The sequence below is a fragment of the Ambystoma mexicanum genome, chromosome 2p (assembly GCF_040938575.1).
Source record: "Ambystoma mexicanum isolate Mex_15411 chromosome 2p, UKY_AmexF1_1, whole genome shotgun sequence".
Classification (NCBI taxonomy): Eukaryota; Metazoa; Chordata; class Amphibia; order Caudata; family Ambystomatidae; genus Ambystoma; species Ambystoma mexicanum.
The window spans coordinates 1,042,710,982-1,042,738,666 of NC_090923.1; the positions used below are offsets into that span (position 1 = coordinate 1,042,710,982).

The 27,685-nt window shown below is 48.5% G+C and overlaps 1 protein-coding gene across 1 annotated transcript in view; it reads right to left on the minus strand.

Annotated features, from left to right (window-relative positions):
• The window catches only part of LOC138567074 (actin-related protein 2-like), a 193,600-nt gene that overhangs the window by 68,214 nt on the left and 97,701 nt on the right, over positions 1-27,685 (minus strand). The window contains exon 4 of the mRNA XM_069644926.1: positions 3,759-3,831. Within this exon, the coding sequence (XP_069501027.1) occupies positions 3,759-3,831 (73 nt within the window). The remainder of the gene's footprint in view (positions 1-3,758; positions 3,832-27,685) is intronic.

Here is a 27,685-nt window from a genome sequence, read left to right on the forward strand (position 1 = left end):
AGGTGGCATTATGCTAGTACTAATATCCAATTACTGCAGTTAAATTCTTTTCAGATTGCGTGTGTGTAAGTTTCACTACACACACCATTTGATTTTTAACGTGGGGTTGGGGCAAAGGCTGAGATTTTAATACTTATGGGAGGAGTTAATGAAGGGCCACAGGCAGCCAAAAACTCAAGGGTTCCAAATTGTCAAATCTAGGGGGATGGGAGTGGGGGGGGTATGGAGGTGCCTTACAGCTTAAGTGCACTACTGGATTCCACAAAACGAGACTGGGTAGGATATAAACTCAGTACCAAATATCTTGCATGCACAGCAGGTGTGAAACATCATTGATCTGACCGGGCTAAGCCCCCGCCCTCACCCCAAATGTTAGCTGATAGGAGGGGCTTCTGCACCCTTTAACAGTTCTAGGCGGGGTTGGTTTCCTACGAGGCAAATCTATCTGCACGGGTCCAGTGATCAAGCATTACCCGTTTCCCCAGAGTCACAGCCCGCCCCCAGACACACAGGTTGCGATGAACTCGACAACACGTTTCTTTTATCATCAGTAGCGTAGCCTTTCTTATGCACAATGGTAAATTTCCAACTGAAAGACCGCCAGTCACCTTGCAAATCTGTGAGTTAAAGCGAGCAACACAAAGCACCCTTTGAAAATGTGTTCATACCCATAACGTCTAATAGCTTGAAATGCTAAAAAGTAAAGTTTGCTTTGATGTCCTTAGTTGAATGTCTTAAACCATACATAACATTCTGGAGGTTTGAAACGAATCTCCAAACCTAAGAGCTTATGACAACTTATTTTATTGTGCGTCTTGAAGCGCTGAAAATAAAGTGGGTAAATAGATATTTTGCCTTTTGCATCTTGTAGTTTTACATTCAGGGTCTGGAAAATAAAGGTACACTGATATTTTGGCCGAACATGCGGCTATACGGATTTACATGTTGTCATGATGCTTTGCTGTGCAATTTGTGTATTTTGTAAGTAAACTCTATAGGACAGTATTATTGTAGGTCTTGACACCCAAAACTTAAATATTTGTTCCAAGTAAAGCGTGAAAGAAGGTGGCCGTGCCTAAATTGAAAGAGTGGGTTAAAATCCCTGCTTCGCTGTTTAGCTCGAGTGTGTGATCCTGGGCAAATCATGCAATGTCAGCCCTACTTCAACTGCACAAATTGAAGTGTTTACAAGTGATTATGCTTACACCCTTACAATAGGACAGTTTCAATAAGTGTTGGGGCAAATTGGTGAACCCTGGTGCTCCTTTGCTAGTGGTCTCAATACTGTGACATAGAATTGCATTATTGCTGCAATGGCCCTCACCCAGTGTCGTAACACTTGATTTGACAGGCAGACAGTCTCACCAGCCAGTCAGTGCACCAGAGATTCTAGGATAGCTTACTAACTGTGGTAGAAGCAACATTACATTTTCTCCCCTGTTGCTCCCAGCCACTGAAGTTGCTTGGGCCGTCCAGAGTACTGCCCCACACTCTGCGATGTCCTGTTATGCTATGATATTGGGTCTTTCATTGCACACCATTTTCACACTTTCTAGGAGCTCCAGGATCTGCAAGAAGTGGGCGTTTCAGACTTAAAGGAGAGCGTCAACTGATTGTATCATTGAATCTGCACTAGAATAGTCTCATTACGAGTAATGAAGTTAGATGCCTCTACACAAGTACGTTTTTAACTCCACCGTCTCGGACGTTAGCGCCACTCTGGGTTAGCCCCCGCCTAAATTTTAGCCTAGGTGCACCCCTGGATGTACACACTTGCATTTTCTTAGGCAGAGAGGCGAGGGAAGCCTTTCCCTAAAACTGGTGGTGTTCAAGTTTAATATGTTTGTTCAGAAAAGTGTACTTGAACAAACGCAGTAAAACTTTAAAGCTGCTACTTTCAAGAAAGAATTCCATCGCCTCCCTGCATATTGCGCTTTAAAATATACTATTTGATAGTTGGTCCCCACACCAGAGCAGGAGGGGTTGGGAAGGGAGGTAGAACAGTGGGGGCGGAGACTGTTTCCCCAAGCAGATTTTCTGAAGTGGCCCCTCCCACCACCACTTAGCCCCCCCCCCCACGGAAATGAAGGTGTTGCTTCCTTGATGCACAGCACAGTAAAGATATGGGACAGTCTCCCAGCAGAAGGGATGTTCGCAAAAATGGTTTGTGACACAAAGGCATGTGACCACATCAGGGAAGCAACTGCACGTTTAGAGAAAGGGTGTCAAGCTGAAGACCATACAAGGCCTCTGCTTCAAGAGTAAGCCGGCGGCATGGGCTTGGATGGAGTCCGCGCCTTTGGCATCAATGGGCATACCATGGTGGTCATTTAAATCGGACTGGTTTTCATAATGCCAAGGGATATTTACTGCATAGAGTACATTGGATGCATTGCCAAGGGTGAATTAGGGCTCGTTAGCCCCCTGCATTATTGTTCCCCAGTCAGTAAACAGCAAATACAACCGCAAATCTTAATTAGAAGACATTTTAAAAAGAGATGTTATTTTAAACACCACATGCTACCATTGCACTCAAAGAGCACCCTTGTCTCTGTAAACCGACTGCATGTTCATCTAAAAAAAAAATCAATGAGCGGTAGGCTCCTCTACGCCAGTACTGCTCTGTTGAAACAATGTGCCCGTTAGCAGAGAAAACCCACAGTAAAGCAATACAGTTAATCTTTAGAAAAATTGGCTGGGGCTGCCCTCTAGTGGATTTACATAGGAAATACAGCCCAGAGAAGTTCTGGACTCCAAGCAGACCGGCTTCCTTCAGTGATCTAGCTGGCTATATAAGTATGGGCACAAGGTGGTGAACATGGAAGATGATTGAAGCCCTACCTCTTTCTTCAGTTTGGCGCTGCCAATATCAAACACCTGCAGCCCCATACAATCCAAAGTGGGGAGGCGTGCAATTAATTTCAAGGAATTTTGTGAGTAATTTGGGAGCAGCTTATTTGATGGCACCTCACCAGCACGAACAATAACGACTATTCATCAATAACATTCTCACAATAACCTTATAAATTAATTTGTGATAAAGGTAATGAGCATAACATCTCAGTCAACAACATAGGAAATGGGATGATATGGTACATTTGGCTTTTTTAAAAAAAAAACTTTTTATTGCTCGAATAGCAGTATCTTTCTTAGAGGACCACTGCCTCAGGCAAGGTAAGAGACTTCTTTACTTAGGTTTCTGGTTACAGGTACAAGAATAAGTCAAGTACATCAGGTGAAAGGTAACGGGCATATAAGAAGACATCCACCAGCACCCTCACAGTCAAGCAGGTCCCCTTCAGCTGACACTCAAGGAACACTTACACACAAACACTCGCTCAACATTCCAGAGGCAGGCATTCCCCAGGCATTGCAAGCACATGAGCTCACGGCACAGGGACAGGAGAAGGCAAGGCACTATAGTACGTTTCTTGTTTTTGTTCTGGTAAAGGATTTTTCAAACCCAACACAGAAAAATATTTCAAAGTCCCATTTGGCAATGGCCATAAAAAGCCAAGTGTGCAGTCATCCGCAGCCCTCCGAGACTCTTGAATTGCCTTCCTGTTGATATGCCACTGTGGAGCAGGTCACTTGCATTGACCCTTACAAACTCGGACATATTTTAAACGCCCTTTTCACGGGCCACCTAAACTGCACAGATTGGAACACGAGGAGGCCGGATAATGTTACCCACCTGAGTGATTAAGGGGCACAAAGGATGATGCAGCGATAGCAAAGGAGGACGCACACATCCTTACCTTGCGCGTACAGTGTCAGTACTGCCTGGATGGCGATGTACACCCCTTCAAACCGGTATGTTTCGAACATCACCTGTGGGAGAGAGGCAGAAGAATGAGAAAGCGGGTGGCAACTCGTGTCCTCCAACCACCCTCAGCCAAGAGGCATCCACTGAACGAAGCCAGGGCAGTTTCTATGCAACATGGCCCACAGGGCAAACATCAAAAAAGCGGCCACGCACTTCCATGCCACCAAAGCCTCCTCGCCATTGCAAGCAGTGCCAAGCACTAACCAAAGTTAGCTCAAGACCAGCGGGCCACGATCGTCTCGCCTTAGGCACACACGGCAACTGGTGGAGCTTCCACAGCCACAGGCCCAAAAACCTAGGGGCTGGCAAAAGCAATTGTGTAGGCAAGTGTACCATTCAATCAAGGTCGAAGCCAGCCCCCAACACTGCAGCATATCCTTCACCTCATCCTTCTCTTAGGATGGGACAAGGACCAAAAAGTGTCGCTTGGCTCACTCATGCCATGACCAATTCACAAACATAGAAGTAAGATGCAATTTGCCCATTCAAAGATCCAAATATACATTGAGTGGGAGGCACCCTACATCCAGATGGAGGTGTGGTCATTCCTAGACCTCACCCGGTATTACACCATGCTTGGGAGACCACATGGCTCAGCTGAGAAAGGTAATCTACAGCAATACAGGCACTTCAGTAACAAACCAAAGAAGCCATTAAGTGGGCCGGAACTTCCCTTCACCTTGTTCACGTCTTCCTTTCCCCATCGCCTCCTCCTATGGTCCATTCCCCCCCCCCCCCCACTCACTCACTCATCAGGCCTCAACTTTCTTTAGTCACTTCTGCTTTCCTAGTCTCCAAATACCAATCCTTACCCATTTTCCTTTCTTCCTCTCTTCTCAATCTTGCCTATCACACATACCCTCCTTTCCTAACCTCTCCAGCCCTCGTCTCCTCATCCTTCACTGCCTCACCCACCTCCTTTCTCTAGAAGACCTACAGAGTTTCTCGCACCAATTAGCACGCCCCTTGCATAACCATCTATATAACTATCGCCAAGCTAATGCTTACGCCAGCAACCCTCAACTAACCTGTCACCAGCTCTCAACTATCTATCGCAGTTTCCCTCACAGCGTTGGCTCTGATTCTCACTTCGATCGATGCCTCTTTGGTGATCATTCCCCTGTACACCTATTGCCTGCGTCCTCATTTCCCCCCTCCCACAGTCTGCCTCTTATCCCCTTTCCCAACGCTATGTACCCTTTTCTTTGATCTATCCCATCCATTCTCGCCTCCTCTCGGTCCTACTCTCACCTTTCTGGCTCCAAGCCATTAACACTCCTCCACTCCCATGTCGCTTCCATTTGTACGGGTCTGCTTCTAAAGTCAATCTGTGGTATACCACTGTACCCCTGACCCCTTATCAAGCATTCTAAGATTCTCAGCTACATCCCTGCACTTATTGAATTTATTTATTGGATATTTGTAAGGGGCCTAGTCAACAAATGGTGCTTCAAGGCGCCACAAGACAAAAAAAAAGGGGAGAAAAATAACAATGGTCCCACTAGGCCACGTGACATTCAGATGGTGCAAGTATAGTAACAAGAAGTTTGAGGGAGAGGGGGGCTGGGATCTGCAGAGAGTTGGAGCTAGAAGACCAAATGGCTCTAGCAGGGGGAGCTATTCAGGGAGAGAGTTGGATGTAGTGGGGTCTGAGGCCCACGAAAGCCTTGTGGATGATGCAGGTGGTCTTAAACCTGATCCTAGAAGCAACCGAAGCCAGTGGAGAGTTTAAGGCTGGAGAGATGCAGTCCCTGGGCTTGAGGACAAGGATAGGTCTTGCAGTCCTACTCTGGATTAGTTGAAGGGGGCGAAGGGAGGATAGAGGAAGATTGAGGAAGAGGCTGCTGCGCTGCTGCATTAGTCCAGTCCAGCGAGCACCAGAGCTCTGTAGAAATCGATTTTCTGGGGGAAGGTGAGGAAAGGGAGAATGCCTCTAAGGGGTGTGGTTGATAGTGGGCCTTCTTGGCAAGGTCTGCAAATTTGAGGAGAGAAGGAGAGAGAGAGGAGCTGAAGATGACACCAAGGTGTTTTGCCTCACAAGAGGGTTGGGGAGGAGACCCATAGAGGGCAGTCAGAGGGTAGGAGGGAAGGAAGGAGCAGGGGTCCCAATGAGAAAGATCTGCCTTACTGGCATTAAGGCAAAGATCGCTGGCACCACACCATGCCCGAATAGCAGTCCGACAGCCTGGGATGAGAGGAAGCAGAGGGAAGCTTGAAAGAGAGCTGTGTGTCCTCTGCAGAACACTGGAAGTGAGGAGAGAAGGAGGAGATCAGGTGGGCCAGAGGGGAAGTGTAGATGTCTAAGAGCCACAGCAAGAGGCCAGAGACGTGAGGGACGCTGCAGGTGGAGCGTGTGATCGGGGAGAGAAAAGGGCCCAGTTAAATCTGGGAAGATCAGTCGGCGAGGAATGAGGTCAACCAGTCAAGTACCAGGTTTGTGATGCCAAGGGTCTCGCAGAGCAGATTTGCCAGGGTGGCATGACTGACTGTGTCGAAGGCAGATGAAAGACCCAGAAAGATGAGAAAGGATGGAGAGTTGGGATCGAGATTAGAGAGCAAGTCTTCACGGGGGTTCTATCACACCGCCAACTCTCCCAGCGTCTCACTCGCCTCCTTACCAGATTACCCTGCCCTACTCTGTTTTCATCTCCCATCCATCAACCCATTTCTCCCCACCACTCCACACCCCTGATTCTCTCTCCCACATTAGACCTCCTTCATTGTAAGCATTGCACCAATCTCCCACTCCCCGTCCCATGATTTGGTTTAGTTTTTTACTTCTTCCGTTTCTTCTGTTAACCCATCACTCATTCCTCATCTCCTCTTGCTTTCCTTGTGGCCACCCTTCTTCCACCTCAGTGGTGCACATATTTCCTTCCCTTCATCTCTCTCCATCTACTGCCAGCTCTTTCCATGTCCCCATCTACTGATCTCTTATATTCACCACGCGTTCTTCTGTCTTTCTCGCCATGTTTTTCTTTAATTCCACCCACTTCCTAGATCTCTCAACCTTTGGGTCACCAGGACTGATGAAATAAAATGTTGCTTTTGGCAGGAGACTCCATTGAAATATATGGGTGGGTATGGAACGTGCATGCGTGTGAACAGACTATAGGAGTCCAAAGTATCTCTATATTTCGTTCAATTCCCCGGAATTCCTTTCTAACCCCCTCACCCCCCCCCCATCGTCAACTCCCTGCTTTTTTTCTTAACCAACACTTGCTTCATGCTGTTCTTCTCCCATTATTTTACTTTCCACCCTCTTTCTTCCTCCCCTCCTTTCAGTCTCAAATCAATTTCACTCTAGTTTTCTCCTTTCATTATTCCCAGAGTATCACTTTTTCACATTTGGTCTTTTCCTTTGGTCACTAACCTCATACTTTCCATCTTTCTACCTCTGATTATGGCAGATTATACCCCTTCTGTCCCTCAACCCAGATACTCCTGTCCCCTAGTCTTCTCATGCTGACTTTCTCTTTAGTCTTACTTGGCTTTTGACCCCCCCTTCTCTGTTCCACCCCTCAGTGTTGGAAAGTCTTCCCCAGAGACCCAATTGTCACACCTTGTCCAAGGCCAGCAGTGCCCCATAAAAGTTGAAACCATGCACTAATGTTTGGAATGGTGGAGGGGAGCGTTGAACAAAGGCTACATTGCCTGCATTTTACAGAGGACTTTCCTATGGTCAGTTACAAGTACTCCATGTCTGGTTATGTGGAAGGCCAGGGCAAGCGGATAGGCACTGGCTTGGTCCGGCTGCCAAAAGATGTAAGCTGTGGGATCCCGCAGGCTCGCCACCTCCACCAAGGCACGGTGTAACACCTACAGAAACGTTATAGATCCATGCTTCCAAGGACAACGAGGGAATAAGATAAAGGGTTTATGCACAAGACATAAAAGCCCAACATTGAGAAAGAGGTACAAACACTCCAGAAAACAAGTGGACAATAATAGTGCTCTTGCTCCCACAATTAACCCCACTGCTGACATTGAAAGAATGCTCCCTAAGCCAACCAGGACAACTGTGGGAGTCGTGAGAAAGAAACTGTGGTGTTCGTGGTTGAGGTGAACTGCCCACCGAAACCACAGCACAACCTCGAGCATGTGCTGCAAGCCGAAATACCAGGATACTTCAGAAATGGCAGCAGCACTCAAGGCCACATTTGTAGAAGAGGAGGCTCCAGGTGAGGGAAATATCCAATTAATCGAGGTCAAGCAAAACCATTACATTAATTCAATTATCAGTTAAGGGAAGTGCAGGTGGGAATCCAATCAGACTCCAAAATGAAGCCACTCTGGGCCCATTCAATCAGCAGGGCTGAAAAAAGCCCAAACTCCCCAGAAACACTATTAAAGAGGGGGACAGAAGGGAGAAAAAGTTTGGGGAATAGTAGATGCGCTTCTGAACCAGACTTCACAGATACACGTGGACCACACTACCTGCCCGAGGTAGCCCTTACCTTGGTCAAACTACAGCACCTTCTGTGGAAAAGGCTGACCGAGATCAGATGCCCACAAGAGGAGAGTTCAATGGAGGGTACAGGACAAACGATTGTCCTGTGCGAAGCAGAAGGAAGCCTGAAGGCAGGAACTTTGCTCTTCCACTGGTCCGTCAGGGTGACCCATTGACTGCCTGAAAAGGACCCTGAATGAAAGGGTTGGAGTAGGGGGGAGAAATACCCATACAAGTAAATACTGAAGAAACACAAGGTCTGGAAGAGACCAGTAGTGAATATCGAAGAGCCCAAAGGTCTTGGAGAGACCGGTCGTGTAAACTGTGAAGGCCAAGGTCTGGGAGTGGCCTATTGTAAAAACTAAAAGACATTGAAGGTATGTAAGGCCTAGTATGAATGCAGATGAAACCCCCAGTAGGGGAGAAAACTCTGAGGTACACCAGGAGTGTAGTGATGGGCCCTGCACACCTGAAAGCTGGAAACTGAGGGAGACCGTTAGAGAAAGACATTCATACAAGAACCTGTAGAATCCAATGCCTGGGAGAGGTCTTCAGAGCTGGTGGAGGCAGGAAGACTAGAGAGAGTCCTCATGAACCTTCAAACATTTTTGTGCTATAAGCTTAGAGTAGCCAGGAGGCTAAAAGGCTTGTGAAGTTTACCTTGTAGAGTAGGATGTCCCACAGAGGAGCAAGAACTTGCAAATGTAGGGTTGGAACTTCTGTGATTTTTTTTTTTTTGGTAATAAAAAGGAAGTGGACATCTGGGGCAAGCTTCACTTGACTTTGTCCCGTCTGTTCCATGTCCTTCTGCCAACACCATTTTTTATGAAGTAATTTTCCAGGAAATAATTACTTTAAAAAACTCATGGAATATTCTTTTTTATTTGGGGGGGTCCCCCTCCCCAACACCCTTCCCTATACTATAAACCCTATCCCAACACCCTGCCCGCCCCTTTTAACCACTCTCCTATATGAGTTTTTTCAAAGTAATTGTTTCGTCAAAAATTACTTCGAAAAAATTAGTGTCGATTAAACACACCATACCGTCCCATCCTGAAACATGTTGCTTTAGATATTTTCTGATCGTTTGTAGCTCATCCCCTACATCTATAGGCATTTGTTCCAACTCCTTGCTTGAATAAAAAGGCAAGGCACATTTTTCTAACCATACATTTTCATGTATGCCATTGCCCAGCATTACCACCAAGGCCATAGCAATCTTCTATCCTGTGCCCACTGCACAAAAAGTCCACCAGTGTTTACTTTCCCTTAAACCCTGGGGCATATTCAAACCTGCCTCTACTACAGCACCACCTCACACACTGCGCCCCAGGCAGCCACCTACCCTGCCCACCACTAGAAATGGCCATGCATACAGAAGTCAAATTTACAAAGAGTGATCTAAAGTGCAACTGGGGCAAAGTGTAGAATATGGATTGCTTGCAGTAGCTCTCAAATATCCACAAACATTTTCATGCTAAACCTCCCGTGAGAAAGTTTTAGAAGTTGCCAGCCACACCCCACCCAATAACCCACACCTGTGGTTGGGGTATCTGAGGTGGTGGGGTGGAGAGGAATTAGTTGATCAAGGGTTGCCCCAAGACCCTTCCCCTTAGCCCTGCTCACAGGGGGCCGTAGAGTTTAGGCTCTGGGTGCAGATGCCTTCTGCACCCACCTTCAGTATGCTTGAAGTCCGATGTGAAGGTGATCCCAATAAAAAGATTTTAAACTTAACTTGTTGGCAGGAATAAACGGAGTCCAAGGAGGGAAACATTCAAATCAAGTTAACTTGAGAGGAATACACTTGGTGGTGGGAGCTTGGGGGGACCTTTAGGTCACTTATGGTTCATTACAGCAGGGTCAGAGGCACCCAAGTCCCAAATGGACAACCTTTATCGGATGACACCAAAGATCGAATTTCCACAATGCACCATATCCATAGACTGCCCACAACATCATCATCATTATCTTTTTGGACTAAATAAGGTTACTGCCGTCTTACTCTGCTTCCTTTGTTTTCAATCTCTCCACTTTCCTTCCACTCTTCATTCTACATCCCAAATTAGTTCATTTCTTCAATCTTCCACTCCTGTTCTGTGTCTATTCTATTTTCCTTTCCTCCCCTACAATTCCTACACTCTCCCTCTCATGCTCAATCACCTCCCCTCTATGCAATCTTGCTTATTTTTCCTTCATATTCAAACACTTCCTCACATTGTGTCTCTCTATTTCCCTCACCACTCATTCCTTCGAGTCCTCTCGGCCCCATTTCCAGTTCAGCCACTTCTTTCTCTGCCATTTTTCTCTCGGTTCTCTTTTGTCATTAGCCTATCATGTTCTCCCTCATGCAGTGCCCTTCTTTCCATTCTACTCAGCCTCTTTCATTCCTTCCTGCTGGCTTTTTCTCCCTCCCTTTCTGCATTTTCGCCACTCCTTTGTGCTCTAAGGCCTTACCTTTCAGTCTCTTTGCAACAAGTTCCATATTCCTCTTTTGCTCCGGTTTGCTCACTTCCTCACCCCTGCTCCACCTTTCATCCATGTCCCTCCCCATTCTATTCCTGTACTGCTCTTCCTCATTTTGTTCTCACTATTGGTCAGTTTCCCTCTCCCACTTGCTCTCTTAATCTTGTCTGGCTCCGTCTTCCCTTCCCATTGTCAGATTATACACATTCAACCAATGGCCAGTTACAGTCAACATATTACGGATACAAGAGACCATTTTCAAACTGACATTTCTCAACGTCAAATGAAAATACTGCCTACTTCCGATTTCACAAGTTTAGACCCAAATATATAACCCATGCAGGGGAACAACAAGCAATCATAAGGTTTGCTGAACACTGGATAGCCAAGAGATTATGTATTAGTGCCAAGCACAATTGGGAATCACTTTCTTTCGCTTCTAAAAGTAATGCCAGCAGTAATGATGGTTTGGTTTGCAACAGGATATACAAACGGGCTTATTTGGAAGGACCAAAGAATCTCTTTAAATTGGAAGGAAAATGGAGCATTGTGGTGTGCATCAGAAGCTATTAACATCACGTGGAACAATGAGGAAACACTAAACGTAGTCGTACAAGTAATAAATGCTAGTCATAAAACCAATAAATGCACCATGACACAATTCAACCAGCGATTACCCCTCTATGTATAATGGTAACATTTGGAAATCAGGACTACCTATTCAAAGTATTTCATAAACCAACAAACAGGAATAACTCCCTGGAGGGAGATTCTTACCATATTAGATTATCAATACATAATTCACCATATAGACAATGTCTGAAATGTACTAAAAAATGCAGGGGCGAATGCAAAATTGTTAAGCCTGATTAACTACAATTCGCCATTAAATATCTGTATAAAATATACGGTTACAAAGACCACATAATATGCCACAATCAAGGAATCCAAAACATTAATATGAGGTAATTACAAATAAGAGAAATAGACATTTACAAATATTAGATCGTTGTTTATAAAGCATACATTGTGATAATGTCAGAACGGACAATGTTATATCATCCAATGACAGGAATGGAAATTCAGTTAAAATATAAACAACTTTCCAAACATTTGTTATTTACTGTACAAGGTACCCATCTGGGAAGAGCTACTCTGCAAAACAAAGCTTATGGTTAAAAGAAAATCACCAGTGGCCCAACGTTTTGTTGAATTTAATAAACCATTTTTAAACGTAAAGTTTTAAGTAACCAACACTGTTCCAAAACCTCCATGTAAAGGGGGATTGCGAAAAATGATTGTTACCGAAAGAATCAGTTTGGATTTATCTAATGAACTGCAGATTTTAACATGGGAGGGTGTTTTTTTCAGGGTCCTTGACAATGTCTAGGTGGAGTTTGGGTAATACTGGGAATTCTGAATTATTCCTGGGTTGCTAGTAAAAAATTAAAAAAAATAAAAATGAAAAGGATCACCGGCATCCTTGATTATATTTTCTCTCTTGCCAAGCAAACTGCTACCTGGTCTCATGCTCCTTTATGGAGAGTTAACTGTTTTGTGGAGATCACACAGTCTAAAGGCTGGATAACAGTAACAGTCATTTACTTAGCCTATTGTGTAATGTATTTATATCCCAGACAAACATTTTTTTACTACGCCTTGCCATTCCACTTAGTATCCTTGTAGGCCACTTTTCAAACAATGCCATAATACACCCTTATTCCTGCCCACCCTTGCGGCTCTCTCCATCATGGTGGAAAGCAATGGCGAGGGGCAATGAAAGTGGAGGGAAGTCATTTGCTAATGAAAGGAGGACACTTCCACAAACCAACCAAGAAGCAATACACAAGACCAGGTTCTTGAGCATCCACACAGCATATTCGAAATGCAATAGGCAGACAACTTAAGGCACGCTGGAACTTGCAGCACTCGGTTTGCATTAAGGCCTTTGTATATAAATTAAACTTTGTAAGATTTGCAACCTGTGTGTATAGCAGAGTAACATTCACCCCAAGTAAAGCAAGGTTGGTCTGGGCGGGCAAAGGTCTTGCCAGACGAGCGGGCACATGCTTTGTAGCAGATGAAGTCAGAAATTGCTAGGTTGATGCTCCTCACCTCACATCCTAAGCAAGGCCACTCAGTGCAGAGCATGGTCACAAGTTGAAGATGGTTGTGCAATGAAGTGCTCTGTAGCTATTAGAAAGTCCCACACACTTGATGTCTTGATCTCCTTTAGCCTCTAGATAGATAGATAAATAGATTTACCCCGCTAAAGCCAAGCCTATCCCAACACTGCCACCTACCTTCCTGGATATCCGGCCCATGAAGCGTATGTCGGTCGAGGCTTTCGCTTCCACCTTCTCCCCATCCCCTCATCCTCTGGCTGACTCACACCCTGACACAGCCCTATCTTCTCTCTATTCTTCTATTTCCGATACTCTTGATGCTCTTGCCCCCATCATGAGGATCTGCCTGAAGTCCAAAGCCAAGTGAAATTCCTGGTATAACTCCAAACTTGCTGCACTTAAACGTAGGTGTAGGGCGGCTGAGAGAAAATGGAGGGATTCCGGCTTATCCTCTGACAAACTGGCCTGTCGCCTACTCCAAAGACAATACCGTCTCTCTGTCCATACCAAGAAGAGAGTCCACATTGAAGGCCGTGTGTCTGCGGCATCTAACAGCTTGGCCAAACTCTTAAAATGTGTAAGGAGCTGGCCAACCCTGCTGAAGTCTGGTACAACGTCCTTTCATCGCCTGCTTTTACACGTGCACATTACATTGAATGTGCTCATCAAATATTTTTAGGGGGGGTCGGAAAGGGCAAATAAGGGTTTGGGCGGGTGGGCAATGGGTGGCTTGGGGGTGACCCCCCCTAAAAAACAAAATGAGCACATTCAATGGAATGTGCACGTTTAAAAGCCTGCCGATGTAAAAGCAGGCGATGAAATGACATGGAACCCTGCAGTCTCTACCCCTCCCCTTGCCTCTCAGGTTCTTTGCAATGCCCTGGCCTCACACTGTCTCAAAAACCCAGGACATCCTGTCCACACTCCTCCACTCCCTCGCCTCCCCGTCGGTACTCACTGACCCACCTTCAGCCACCCCCCCACCATCCTTCTCTTCCTTTCCGCTGTTCTCCCCTGATGAGGTCGCTAGACAAGTCCGATCTATGAAAACCTTGTCAAAACAGGTTCATCCCCGTTCCTCTAAAACTCTCAAGGGCCACATTGATACCCTCGCTCCGGCCCTTGCCGACTTCTGCAACCACTCCTTTGCCTCAGGAGCCTTCCCCTCCCCCTCTTAACCACTCCCTTGTGCACCCTCTCCTCAAGAAACCCACAGCGGATCCCTCTTGTCCAGCCAATTTCCATTACCCCCTTCTTGGGCAAACTCCTTGAAAAAAATCTCTCTCTCTCTCCCTCTCTCTCTCTCCCCCTCCCCCCCCGATCAGGCTCTGGCCTGGCTGACCTTTTTCATCTATGATTGACCATCCCAGGTCCAACTTGGGTCCTTCCCATCATCCATCTTCCTCTCCACCTGTGGTGTTCCCCAGGGGTCTAACCTCTCGCCCTAACTTTTCAACCAATACCTGGCAACTCTCGCCCGCTTTATAGCCATTTTCTTCTCAAACTTTCAGTGCCACGCGGACAACTCAGGCTGCCCTCGGCCTCCTCCTCCATCTCTCTCATCACCGATTGCCTAACTGCCATTCAATATTGGTGTGACACCAACAATCTTTGTCTTAATACCAGCAAGACAGAGCTCCTCCTCATTGGCACACCATCACCTTCCTTTCCCCTCACTCTCTGGCCGGCCTCCCTTGGCCTCCCTCTTATCCCCACCTGCAAGGCCAAGAACCTTGGTGTCACCTTTGATTCCACACTCCTTCTCCGCCCACATTGCTGATGTATCAAAAAAGTCAAACTTCCTACTGCACCTCTTCAGAGGTATTCTTCCTTTCCTCTCATTCCCCCAGACGCTCACCGTCTCCCAATCTCTGGTTCTCTCTAAATTGGACTATTGCAACAGCCTCTTTCTTAATCTACCTGCCTCTACTCTCCGCCCTTCACAACTTATCCGGAACAGGACTGCGAGACTTGTCCTTGGCCTCAAGCCCTGGGATTGCATCTCTCCAGCTCTGAAATCTCTCCATTGGCTCCCAGTGCATGCAAGGATTAAATTCAAAACCCTCTGCATTGTCCACAAGGCTTTCTGGGGCCTGGGTCCAACATACTTTCAGCAATCCCTCTGCAAATACCTCCCATCTCGAGCATCCACTCCTCTACCTCAAACTCTAACTCCCTCAGGCTCAGTCGTTTCTCAAAGAAATGAGCTGGGGGTAGATCACGGTCTTTGGCTGGGGCCTCCCTCTGGAACAGCCTCTGTGCCATTCTAAAACTTTAGGAGAACCATCTCCAGTTCCAGAAGCACCTCAAAACCTTCCTAGTTGCTTCTGCCTTCTCCCCTCCTCTCCCCTGCCGATTCTACTCTCCCTTGGCACCATGCACCTGGCCACCCTCTGTCCTCCAGGCCCAGGTACCTGCTAATTTTGCCACACTCATGCACTGCCTCCGGGCCACCGCTTGCACTGGGGTCTGTATCTGTACCCATACAGCCCTCCCCTTTTCTTCCTGCACTTTCAACCTACCCGGCCTGCTGCCATAAACCTAGCACTTACCACTTGCAGGCTGCACTCTCATTGTTTGTTGCCTTTTTATTTAATATTTTTGTTTTTTTTTTCCTCCTCGCTCCGCACTCTTTTGTTCCCCCTTCCATGCACTTATCCCCCTCTACCCTGCACTTGTGCGTTCTCAATGTCACTGGGCCTAGTAAGATCGTTGTTTTTGTTCTAACCCGTTCCCCTGCACTTGCCTGGTCGCGCTCTGAAACACTTGTGTATGAGCGCAATAGAAATAAAATATCAATATCAATGTCTGGGGAAGATAGCTCAGGTGCATCGTGCTCACCATGAAGCAAGACACGGAGCACCACAGGTTAACCGGTTCCGTGCTTAGAAACCTCTGGGTATTAAGCGCGTTATAAATAAACTATCATATCAAAAGGTGGTGCCCAATCAAACACAGACTTCATCACACAGTTTGGTTATCTTGTCCACTATTTTTGCGCCACTGGTCCAATGCGATTATGGAACGATCTGTTAAGCCACTTGTGGAGGCATCATAGGCCACTTATTGTTCCTGCAGTAGCTAACCAAAGTCTTATATATACAGATTTGCCAATTGCTATAGTGGACGTGTTTAACTCGCTCCATGCATTGTAGTACTTGGCTATTCTGTCAAGCATGGTAACCTCATTGCTATGGTTTCTGCAACCTATTTCCAGTTCATTTCAGCTTGTTGTGGCAAATTTAGTGTTCACAACTTTCTCCTCAGTGGCTTAAATGAATGGCGAGGTCAGTGGCAACTTTATTATTTGTAGATGCGACAGGGCCTGGGACTGGATTCTGTCAAGAGGAAACGGGGACTATTCCCAACCTTGGGCAGGGGGTGAAAGCCAGAGCCAGCTCTGTCCCAGAGATGAGGTGTGGGAGTTTGGGAGGGCCCAGTCCCTTAAACTCCCTCATATGCCCCGAATATTAATGTGGGTACTGCCCTCTGTTAGACAATGCCCACCCCCACTACTGTTTTTGCCCAGAGTTTCGTCTTTTTCTGGACGCACTAGGATGCAACCAAGAAAATGCAGACCGGAACCAGTGGAATGGAATCAAACAGGAATGAGATTTTTCTTGCCCAACAGAGACTCCCAACACCTGACTTACCAAACCCAAAAATTCACTTACTGCTATTTTACATCTATATTTGTGGACCCTCCAACTTTTTGCTTTTGTTTCACCCTCCTGTCCTGACTTTTTGCCAATGGAGCACAGCCTTCAGCTGCGCCCCACTGGGGTTTCGCTCATCGTTCTGGGGAAACGGACTTGTCCTTCAGACAGTCCGTACTGGGAAACATTCTTTACCTTAGTGTTCTGACTGTGTTGCTAATTTTGGCAACTGTATTTCAGTGCACAAAGTACATTACAGTACCGCACACTGGGGGTCCTTGCGTTTTCAGGCCCTAGACATCCCTTAAGGATTTTTTGGTGACTGGACAATATGCCCAAGAGGAGACTGGTTGCAGAAGAATCCTTTTCATGTATTTTTATTAACTTACTGAGCCATACTGTGCTTACTGCGTGTGGCTCTTGATTGTGGCTAGTGTCCATCATTGCCGTGCCACAAGGTCTTCATCTCCTTTGGCCTTCCCTGCGCTCTTTGTGACTTGGGGATTCCTCATTTAAGCATGCATTCTCCTCACAAGCCAGCACTTTTCGCTGGCTAATGCATGTCACACTTGTGGGTACCCAGGAAGTGGGCTGGGACTGTCCGGTCTCAATCCACACCACTGGTACCAGGATGTCTGGTATGCACAAGAGCATGAGAGCCGCTGTGGTCCCCGATTCGTCGTGCGGAGGTGATGGCCACAAGAAACACTGCCTTCCATGACAGGAACTTCAACGGTGCCAAATGCAAAGGCTCAAATGCTGGCCCCATGAGTCTGGTCAGCACCACGTTGAGCTCCCACGCCGGGGCCGGGGCCTTCACCGGCGGGAACGAGCCGAACAGTCCTTTCATGAACTCCTTCACCAGGCAGTGACACCACAGCGATGACCACCCCATAGTTCTGGTGTAGCAGGAAATAGCCGACAGATGGATCTTGATGGAGGCATGTGCCAGCCCCGCCTTGGCCAGCGACAGCAAGTACGGGCAGCACTTGAGGGGCCGTAATTCTCAGAGGGTTAATCTTCTGTGCACAGCACCAGACAGAGAACCTCTTCCATTTGTGTCTCTAGCACTTGAGGGTTGAGGACGCCCTGGCCTTTTGCAAGCACCTCCTTGCAGTCCGCCGGTACATCGTATCCTTCGAACTCTAGTGCTGCAGAAGCCAGGCCTGCAGGTTCAGAGACCCCCAGGTCGTGGAGGATGGCGCCTCCTTGCCTGGTGAGTAGATCCGCGTCCGTTGGCAGCTTGACTGGGGGTGGAGGTTGGACAACGCTGACATGTCCAGAAGGTCCGGGAACCAAATCTGCCACGGCCACGCTGGTGCAACGAGGATCATCTTGCACTGGGACCGTCGAGTTGACCGATGAGTCGCTGTAGCAACGGCAACAGGCTGTCCCAGGGGAATGAGAGGGCATCGCCCATGCTCCCCGGTTGGGGAAAACCTGCTGGTGAACCGCCGGCACTTGTCATTCCTCGCTGTCGCGAACCAGTCTGAGGATTGCCCCATCGTTGGAATAGGAGGTCCACCTGATCCTGCCAAAGTTTCCACTCGTGGCACGAGCGTAGCTCCCTGCTGAGCGAGTCGGCAATGGTGTTCTTTACTCCTGCCAGGTGCAAGGGTACCAGGAACATCCCTTGGGCGACGGCCCAGTACCACAGGTCCTGCGCTTCCTTGGATAGGGCTTGGGATCTGGTGCCCCCCCGCTTCCGGATGTAGAACATCGTGGTGGTGTTGTCGGTGAAGATCCTTACCACTTTGCCCTTGAGGGACAGAAGTAACAACCTGAGGTCCCAGAACACGGCTCGGAGCTCCAGGACATTGATGTGTAGAGATCTCTCCTCCGGGAGCCAAAGGCCTCTTGCGTGGCGATCGCCAGAGTGTGCTCCCCATCCCTCCAGGGAGGCGTCCGTCGTCACCGTTTCCTGATGCGCCGGTGTCTGGAAGTCCATACCCGCCGCCAGGTGCGGGCGGGTGCCCCACCACTGGGTCGCTCGTCGGAAAGTCTCGTTGAGACAGATCCTGTCTTCGAAGCTGCCAGCCGCTTGCATCCAACGGGCGTTGAGGAACTCCTGTAGGGGTCGCATCCGTAGCCTGCATAGGCACACAACATAGATGCACGAGGACATCATGCCGAGTAGGGACTTGATGGATCTCACCCTGGCCACGTCCATGGTCAACAGCCGTTGTACCTTGCCCAGGATGGCCTTCGTTCTTTCCTCCCGACGGCAAAGCCAATTGCGCCACTGTCTCGAGCCTGGCTCCCAGGAACAGGGCAACTTGCAACGGTACCAAGTGGGATTTTGCGAAGTTTATCGAGAATCCCAGATCTGTGAGCAGTTGAATGGTCTTCGCTGGCGGCGAGTTCTCTAGACTTTGCTCGGACGAGCCAATCGTTCAGGTAGGCGTAGATGTGGATCCACTGCAGGCACAGCTGCGCCGCCACTGGTTCTAGGCACTTGGTGAACACACTGGGCGCTGACTTCAATCCGAAGGGAAGGGCCTTGAACTGGTAGTGCCGCCCCTGGACCACAAATCGCAGGAATTTTCGATGTCTTTCCAGAATAGAGATGTGGAAGTAGGCATCTTCCAGGTCCAGCGACGATAGAAAGTCACCTTCCTCCAGCTGTCCCAGCACGTGCTGGAGGGTGACCATCCAGAACTTCTGGGACTTTACTTGTTTAGACGACAAAGGTCCAGGATGGGTCGCAAACCGCCGATCTTCTTCCGGACGAGAAAGTATCGCGAGTACACGGAGCCTCTTTGGAACAAGTTCGATAGCTCCCTTTCTTAGCATCGCCCGTACCTCCAGCAGCAGCTGTGGGATGTGGTTTTCCTTCCTGGCCACGGGTGGAATACGGGGACACCCCTTTTGAAATTCCAGGGTGTGCCCACAGGCCAGGGCGTCCAGCACCCAATGGTCGGTGAAGATGGACTCCCACACGCCGACGAATTTCGCCAGCCAGCCTCCCACAGGGGTGCTCAGGTGGGGGCCCGACGCGACAGCCGGTTCAATCCTTTTCCGTCGTGGCCTTGCTGCCTTGGCCTCCTTGGTGATGGGATCCTCCCATCTTGCCACATCCTCTGTAGGCCTTCTGCAACGAGTAGTAGGCCGCTTGGTGGTACAATGAGGAACCGCCGCAGAATCCTTTAGACAACGTGCTTGCCTCTGGAGTTCCGGAAGGACGGCCGTCACCGTTGAACACCCAAGGCCTAAGCCGTCTCGGTGTCCGCCTTGTCCGACGCCACTTCGCCTTCCTGTAGGATCTCCAGGGCCTGGCCCTCCCGTCATCCAGGAGGAAGTCCAGTAAGGGAGCGATCTTGAACCACAACTCCCTATCTTGGCGTGCCACGATTGCGAGGGCGTTGGCCGCTTTAATCATCGTGGCTGACGAGATGACCAGTCGTCCCATGGCGTCCAGCTTCTTCCCCCCCTCGCTGTCCGGTGGGGATGATGAAGTTGACAGTCGCCCCCTCCGCTTTCTTCTTGGCCGCCGCAGAGACCACCGAATCTGGGGACGGCTGTGCCCCGAGACACACAGGGGGGGGATGGGACCCAGTACTTCTCGTACCAGTCTCTCCTGGCCGGAGCCGTGGACGGGTTCTTCAGGAGCGTCAGACCCTCGTCCCAGAGGTCGTCCAGTAACAGGATCAAGAGGTCAGTCTTCCTCTTGGCCTCCCGCTGTTGGTAGAGGAAGCCTTTATTCTTCAGTTCTTCGGGGCAGAGCTGGAAGAGCGCAGATGCCCTGGCAATCATGGCGTGGAAGGAGCCAATTTCGTCGGGTGGGGTGGCCCGAGGAGGTGGTGAGGGGGCGGTCCATTCCTTCATCACCACCGTAGTCGTCCGTCCCCGTCGTTGCCATCTCCGTGCCTGTATCATCCCTCAGAGGAGGGGATGGGGTGAAGGCTGAACGGGGGAGGAGGATGGATTCGCCTCCGCTTGCTTGGCGGGGTCCCCGACGGGCCAGATTCTGCTGGGTCGTCGGCGGGAAGGTAAGGGCATCCTCGTTCTAATCTCCGCGCACAGGGTCTGTATAGCCATCAAGATGGCTACTGAATTGTACTGCGGTACGAGTACTGGCTGCAACGGGACCGACGGTTGGGGTGCGGGGTCCTCCGCGGCCCTATCTTCCTCGTCAGGCCCATCACTCTCCTCGTCGGGATCCTTCCCGTAGGCCCTGGATTCCTCGCGCTTCCTGTCCAGGATCCTTTGGACGCTCGCCAACTCATCCTCAGAGGTGGCATCCATGTCAGTTATGGCTACCGTGCACCCCCTCTTTTCCCTGCTGGGGTTTCACAGGGGTCTTCTCGATAGGCAGAAAAGACGATTCCCTCCTGGGCGGCAGGGAATCTCTAGCCCCTGAAGTCGCCTCCACTGGGGAAGCCTCCGTAGGTGTCGCCAGGGCTGACACAACTCCCTCAATAGAGGCATTAGCCGGGTGAGTCAGGGCCTTCACCACCTTGAGCTGCCTGAGGCCTTCACCTTGGGGTGGGGGAGAATGGGGGTCACTGCCTCAATCCCCCTCGGCTGTCTGCGAAGCTTACCCGGGTTCTCCGACTTCCTCTTCACCGAGCCAGAGCGTTGGCTCGTGGTTGATGGCATCACTGATAGTGCACCCTGCCTGGCAGCCAAAGGGCCCGACCAATCGGCGCTCCCGGTGCCCGCGGACTCTCTGTGCTTTGCCTTTTGTTGGTCCCCCGTCACCGGAGTGCCCTCAAAGGTCTTAGAAGACCGCTCAGGTTTCTTCTTCTCACCTGCTGCTGGGCTCTTCACCCCCCCCCCTCCAGCCAGTTGGTGAGTCGAATAAGAAGATCCTTCATTGTCCGTTCGGACATGTTCTTACAAAACGCACAGTCCTTCTCCACGCGCGATTTGTCGTCGTGAAGGCAGTAGAGGCACCGAGAGTTCAGACATTCTGAAACCCGCAGCCAGGGCAGCTCCTGAACAGCTTGGATCCAGTAGGTGTCATGCTTCCCTTGTCCTGGGCCATGTCCACGCAGGGTAGGCCTCAAATTTCTTCCGAAATCCTCCATGAAGTGGAAACACGACGAACAAATGCCCTTAATCAGAAGTGAAGTCGGTGGAGTCCGAGGCTCGATTGACCGAAAATACAAAGAATAAACTCAAAACCGCAAACACAGAAAAAGCTTGAGAGCTACAGCACGAGGACTCCCAACACTTGAACGTGTGGTAAAAATCTGAAGATGGCTGACAGAGGAGGGGCTTAGGTAGAGGGCAGTCATTGGCTGAGGGCAGTATGACCCAGAGACCAGCGATTGGTTGTTAGTAGAAAGACAGTTCAGAACCTAAACAAACTGATTTTTTTTTCTTTACCGAGGATTCCCAGCCTGACGACGGGGAATATTCATGAGCATGTGAATCCATGCCAGACCCCATGCTGGAGAAAAGAACAAATATCGCAAGACCTATAGTTTATAGTCTTTTCTCAGGACTGACAATATTAATCCTGAAGTTTTGACAAACACAGCATCATTATGCTTCAAAGTAAGTGAATTTATGTCACCAATACATATGTTGACATTGTGAACAGTAGAAATATTACTGCCGTGCTCTCATATGTTTCTATTTTTCTATTTTTTCTTTTTTTAAGATTGTCTTTTAGAATATCAGAAGTTGCCACAGGCAGCCAACATTTCCTCCAAGATTAGTGTATCCCCATTAGCTTGTCACTAGTTATCCAAGTTCCCAGTTAGACTACCATAAACACTGATTGATGCCATTTTTTTTTAACAGGAAGACAGGATGTGTCTCCCTGATTAAGGGAGATTGCGATTCCCTAGTTGCAAGAGTACTGCAAAAAATCCACATCTGCCCCGCTCGAAGGAATATCCTTGCAAAGTTACATACTGTTGCAATTATTCTAAGGAGATACTTTATGACTGACCTCTCTATAAAGTAAAGAAGAAATGTTCTTAATTGTATAGGATTGCTGCATTTGTTCTTACAGATCATGAGAAAATGACTCAAGGTGGCTTTATGTGAATTGTAAAATAATTAGGTCTATCTATAATGTATCCCTACACACTTAATCTGTTTTTTACTTCTCATATTTATAAACTTAACAAAAGAATAAATATTTAAGAATAGGATTTGATTTTTGTTTGGGATATTCCTAGAGGAGGGCCAAGGAATTTCTTTGAGCTTTCTAAGAACTATATGTTTATTGTATAGGATGTCTCTGTAACCAGGGACATTTCCCTGGAGCACCTGAAGTAATTCTTGAATTTTAACTATTTCATCCATTTAGAACATCTTCGTATCTGTAGTGCGTTCCCACATGCTATTTTATAGGCTGAAGGGAGCCCATGGGAGGTTCAGATAGGGAAGCTTATAAAACATGTTAGTGTGGGCCAGTTTTGTGGCACATGTTGTGAACCCTGCACGCAACCTAACCAGAGCAAAAGCAAACAATGTCTTTCTTCGCACACAAAAAAAGATCCCTGAACCATCCTTCTGAGTGTGGGAGTATGGACTGCCATCCGTGACATAGAATACACGTATTAGGTTTCACTACCAAACCTGGGATCTGTACTCTGGCAGAAGTTGTGCCCTTCACTGGTTGACTTATTTCTCTGGGGACGGAGAGGAGTAATTTGTTATGCATTCTCTTACCCAACTCTTAGTTAGGAGTGTGAGAGAGTGAGTGTGAGAGAGAGCGAGACCGATGACTCCAGTAGCAAGTCGAAGGGTGATCATTTGCAAATACAGATAGATTGGCTGTAGGTCAGAGGGGATACCTTTCATCCTACCAGGCAGTGTCTGACTGGGGCATAAAATTGTCTCTGGCACCAATGAAAAAGTGGCCCACAGACGCAAATGGAAATTTGTTCCTTTTGTGACACTGAGTGGTACCCAAGTGGGGGGTTTTTGAGCACATGTGATGTAAATTCTGCATTTTAAAGAATATTTATTCATTAACACTGGTCAAAACTACTAGCTACATGGTGAAGTAACTTATCAAACGGGCCCAACATGTGCCACAAAACTGGCCCACACTAACATGTTTTTTGGCTCAGGCAATGCACTACTGCCCTATTGCTACCAGGGTTTTGGAAACTTGCCACTATGGAGTTCCCTTGCTCTATACTTCGCATCGGTTTACTGCCTTCCCTAGCCCAGGTGTCCTTAACAGGATTTTAGTACTACCGAAATGGAAACCTATCGGTCTCTCACTTCTTGTGAACTGTGGTTTCCCTAAAACGACAGCTGACTAACCAATCCTAGAGCCCTTTTCTCTTTCCTCACCGTAGCATGCTTAGTGTTCTAGGGGAGTTGTTGGGATGTGCCCTTTCACCTGGTGTCACACTCATACACAATCTTACCTGACCCTTCACTAAACTGAGCGTATCAGATGCTTTCTCCCCCAGTACCACTATAACTCAAATCTTTCACTCTGTCTTTCTACCTCGACCCTTTGATCTTCCCTCTCTTCTTACTCCTGCCCTTACTATCATTTTAAACTCCCACTACCACTCCGATGGCACCTCTGCTGTTAAACTTTCCGCCCACCCTGCTCCTACAGTACTTCCACCTCCACCACTACTATTAGTGCCCCTACCTTCTCACCGCTACCCCTAAAACTACTCCTAGTCTCTCACTCTGTCGCCACTACCGCCTGTTACCACCATTGCTCGCCTCCACTACTCCCTCTCTACTGCGACTACCACTCACTACCGCCCACTAACAACTCGTACTACCACTACTACAACCTATGCTACACTACTGCCCTGCTACTCCTACTCTACCTCTACTCCTCACCCTCTCCAATCGCACACAAATACTCCACAGACCCCTCTCTCTCCAATAGCTCTGCACTCCTCTCGCTCTCGCCTCCTTTGGTTTCTTGGACATCCTCCACCAACTCTTCACTCAACTAAGCCCCCCTCAACCATTCACACACACCCTGTAATACCTCACACCTCCCAGGATTGGCCACTTACATTCCTGAAGCCATTTAAGCGATTGGATAAGGTAACAGGGGAAGGGCTTGAGAGACTTAAAAAGGGCGTGCAAGCTCCACCCCCTCCTTTCACCAAACTGCTGCATTTCGAACCTGAATCCCCGATGGGGTCCAGGAGGTACAGTTGTCAAAGGCCTTCCTGGAGTCCCAGCTTTGTACTAAAGAATCCCTGGTGGTTTAATGGGTTTTGTGAGACCTTTGTTTAATAAAATAGCCTCCCTGGTGGGCTAGTGACTCCCCCCCTTTCTCTAATGTGACTCCCTGGTGGGCCAGTGGGGTTTCTGTTATGTCAGACGCACCACTTTATTTTCCCTTCCCGGGCCACTTCCTTAGGCGAGCGGGTATCAAGACACTTGCCACACCCTGTGGCTTAAGACTGATGCTGTCCAGCTCCGGTGTCTTCCCTGCAGTGGTTCCTATCCATCAGACTGCGTTTATCCCTGGCAATGCTGCCGACATCCTTCAGGTAAGGACCGGTGGGAGGGGGCTGCCCTCAGTCTGGCACTTGTTGGGGTGTGGGAGTGAGGCTGGCTCTTTGATCTGAAACATGTGACCAATACGACAAGGATTTGCAATGGGGGGTGGGGCTGAAGCTGCTCATCACGAGAAAGCCAACATAACTAGAACTGGGTGATGTAATTACAGGGCGGTCAGCCAAACTAGCCAGGGAGGGTTGCTTTGTACAAGTGTGCTGTCACATGACCACCGATGCCCACTGGCAGATGGCTATGGGAAGGTAACACTGGACGGAGTGGCGTTCCTGGGAGGACCAATAAGACGGTAATTTCTTGAGCTCTGGGGAGGTGGCCAGCATCCAAAGTGTCTACTAGAGTCTGCAAAGGTCATTATCCAACAGGTATCATGTGAATATCCCCTTTCCCACCAGCTTCAGGGCGTTTTGTGCTCCGTTCTCAATGGTGGTGACCAATGGCAGTTCATTAAAGTTCTGCCGATCAGCATAAATGTTGCTTCAGTAAGAAGTTGTTCCAGGGTGGGGCGTGAAGAAATTTACCACCACAAGGGGAGGCATTGTAATGAGAAATGTTTAAAGTGTTTGCTTCAATTACGCTTCACTAATCAACGTAAACTTCGAGGTGATATAACAAACCAATGAAATCCTAAGGAAATCTAGAAAAAGTGAATTCTCCAACTTGCAAGTGTTTCTATGCATTTCCGACCATTGTATTTCTTGGTATAAAAACAACTGTTCGTATTTCAATCAGATGGGGGGTTGGGGGGGAGTGGAGCAGGGAGAGGAGATAGAGATTTTACTGGATTGACAGATAATGGAGCGAGGGGAGAGGAGCCAGGTGACGAGGACCTAGGAAGATCAGAGGTATGGAGAGAGAAAGAGGGTGCAGGGGGACAACGGAAGTTAGAACAGGGAACCATGAGATCAGGGAGAGAACTGATAGAGCGAAAGAGAAAGAGAAAGAACATCTGATACAGAAAGTCTTGAACCACACTAATACAATTCTGGGGAAACTACAGAGTAGGGAACCGAAAGGAACTCCCAGAGTGACTAAGACGGAGAAGGCATCCGCAGTTAGGTCCTCAACTGATTCTTAGAATAGAAAGTAGCTGTTACCAATCTCTAGTTTGATATTTGACTATGTGCTCCGTAGCGTCGGCGGGTCTAGGGACCCTGACCCAAGACCTGCCTCCATTACCACCCGAGCCTAGCAGTTGAGTGGGGCTCTTAGAGCGACCCAATTGTTTGTAAAAAAGGCCATCCAGGCCGTATGAGTGCCCCCATTGCCACCTGCACCTTCCTCCTGCTTCTCCCTCCCTCCGCCCACCTCCGAGGCCCTCCCACCCCCGTGATTGGCTATGGGCTCCGTAGCTTCGGCAGGTCTAGTGACCCTGACCCAAGACCTGCCTCCATTACCACCAGAGCCTTGCAGTTAAGTGGGGCTCTTAGAGCGACCCCATATTTTGTAAAAAAAAGGCCTTTGTCCATACCTCCATCTAGTTGGCCCATGGCCCCTGCTGCTGCTCACTATTCTTCCCCGCCTCTGGTTCCCACCCCCTCCCGCCTCCCTGCCTGCGCCCCATCGAGCGATTGGCTCATTCTGGACTCTTAAGCCACCCCCCCCCTCCAGGGCAGCCCTCTGCCCGGCAGCCCCTGCTGCTAAGGGCCCCCAAGGCAAATGGCGGCTCCTACACTGGCGGCTCCAAGACGTGTCTGCAGGGAAGCCAATGAAGCCAGCAGCCAACAGACACCAACAAAACTAAGTGTGGCATGGGTGGGGTGTAGAGCAATTATTCTACTCCAGAAAGCCCTCGCCACTCTACCTTGCCTCTCCATAATGTAGACTGCCATAGAATTACAACATGCATACTTGGAGAGATTTGTGACCACCAGCCCAAATCCATTCTTGGCTGGACTGTAAATGTTGCATTACATAATGCACTAATATACTAGCCAATGTTAACTAGTGCCACACCTATAGAATACTGTCAAGATTATCCTGCGTCACCTTTAGATGGGTAGAAGAATGTTAGCATGTGCCACACTCAGATGGAATTCTTAACTTTGGCCTGTATCACACCTAGATAGAAATATGTGAATATCAGCACGCGCCACACTTTGTGAATGACGACAAGTGCAACACTGGGATGGAATCGTGATCACTAGCCTGCCTCACATCTAGACAGAATATTGAAATAAGCAATTACATAATTAGAAATCAGCAAGCCACACCCCGATGGAACAGTGAATGAAAGCAAGCATCACACCTAGACAGAATTGCAAGGACAGCAACGCCAACTAATCAATCCACTAAATTTCATCCTTCTGCATACACCTCTCAAACTCTAACCAAACACAACCACAAGTCTAAAATGCAGCAATCCGCACAAACTTCACTAAACTGCAACAACAAAACAAACCACACAGACTTGCACAACAGCACACGACTATCGACCGTAAAACACCCCAAGCCCAGCCAACAGACCCACCGGGCTGAGGCCGCCAACAGCACATCACTGCTATCTTGCACTTTTCCAGCTTATTCCCACTAACTCAACCCCCCTCCTCCTTTTTCAGAGCCGCCAGAGCACCAGGGGACCACTCCAGTGGTGATAGTGCGCGGTACAAAAACCCTTTAACATTAACATCACACTGGGTGTCAGGGAAGACTGGGCTGGGGTGGTGGGAGCCTACAAGAAATCGAGGGGCAGGTA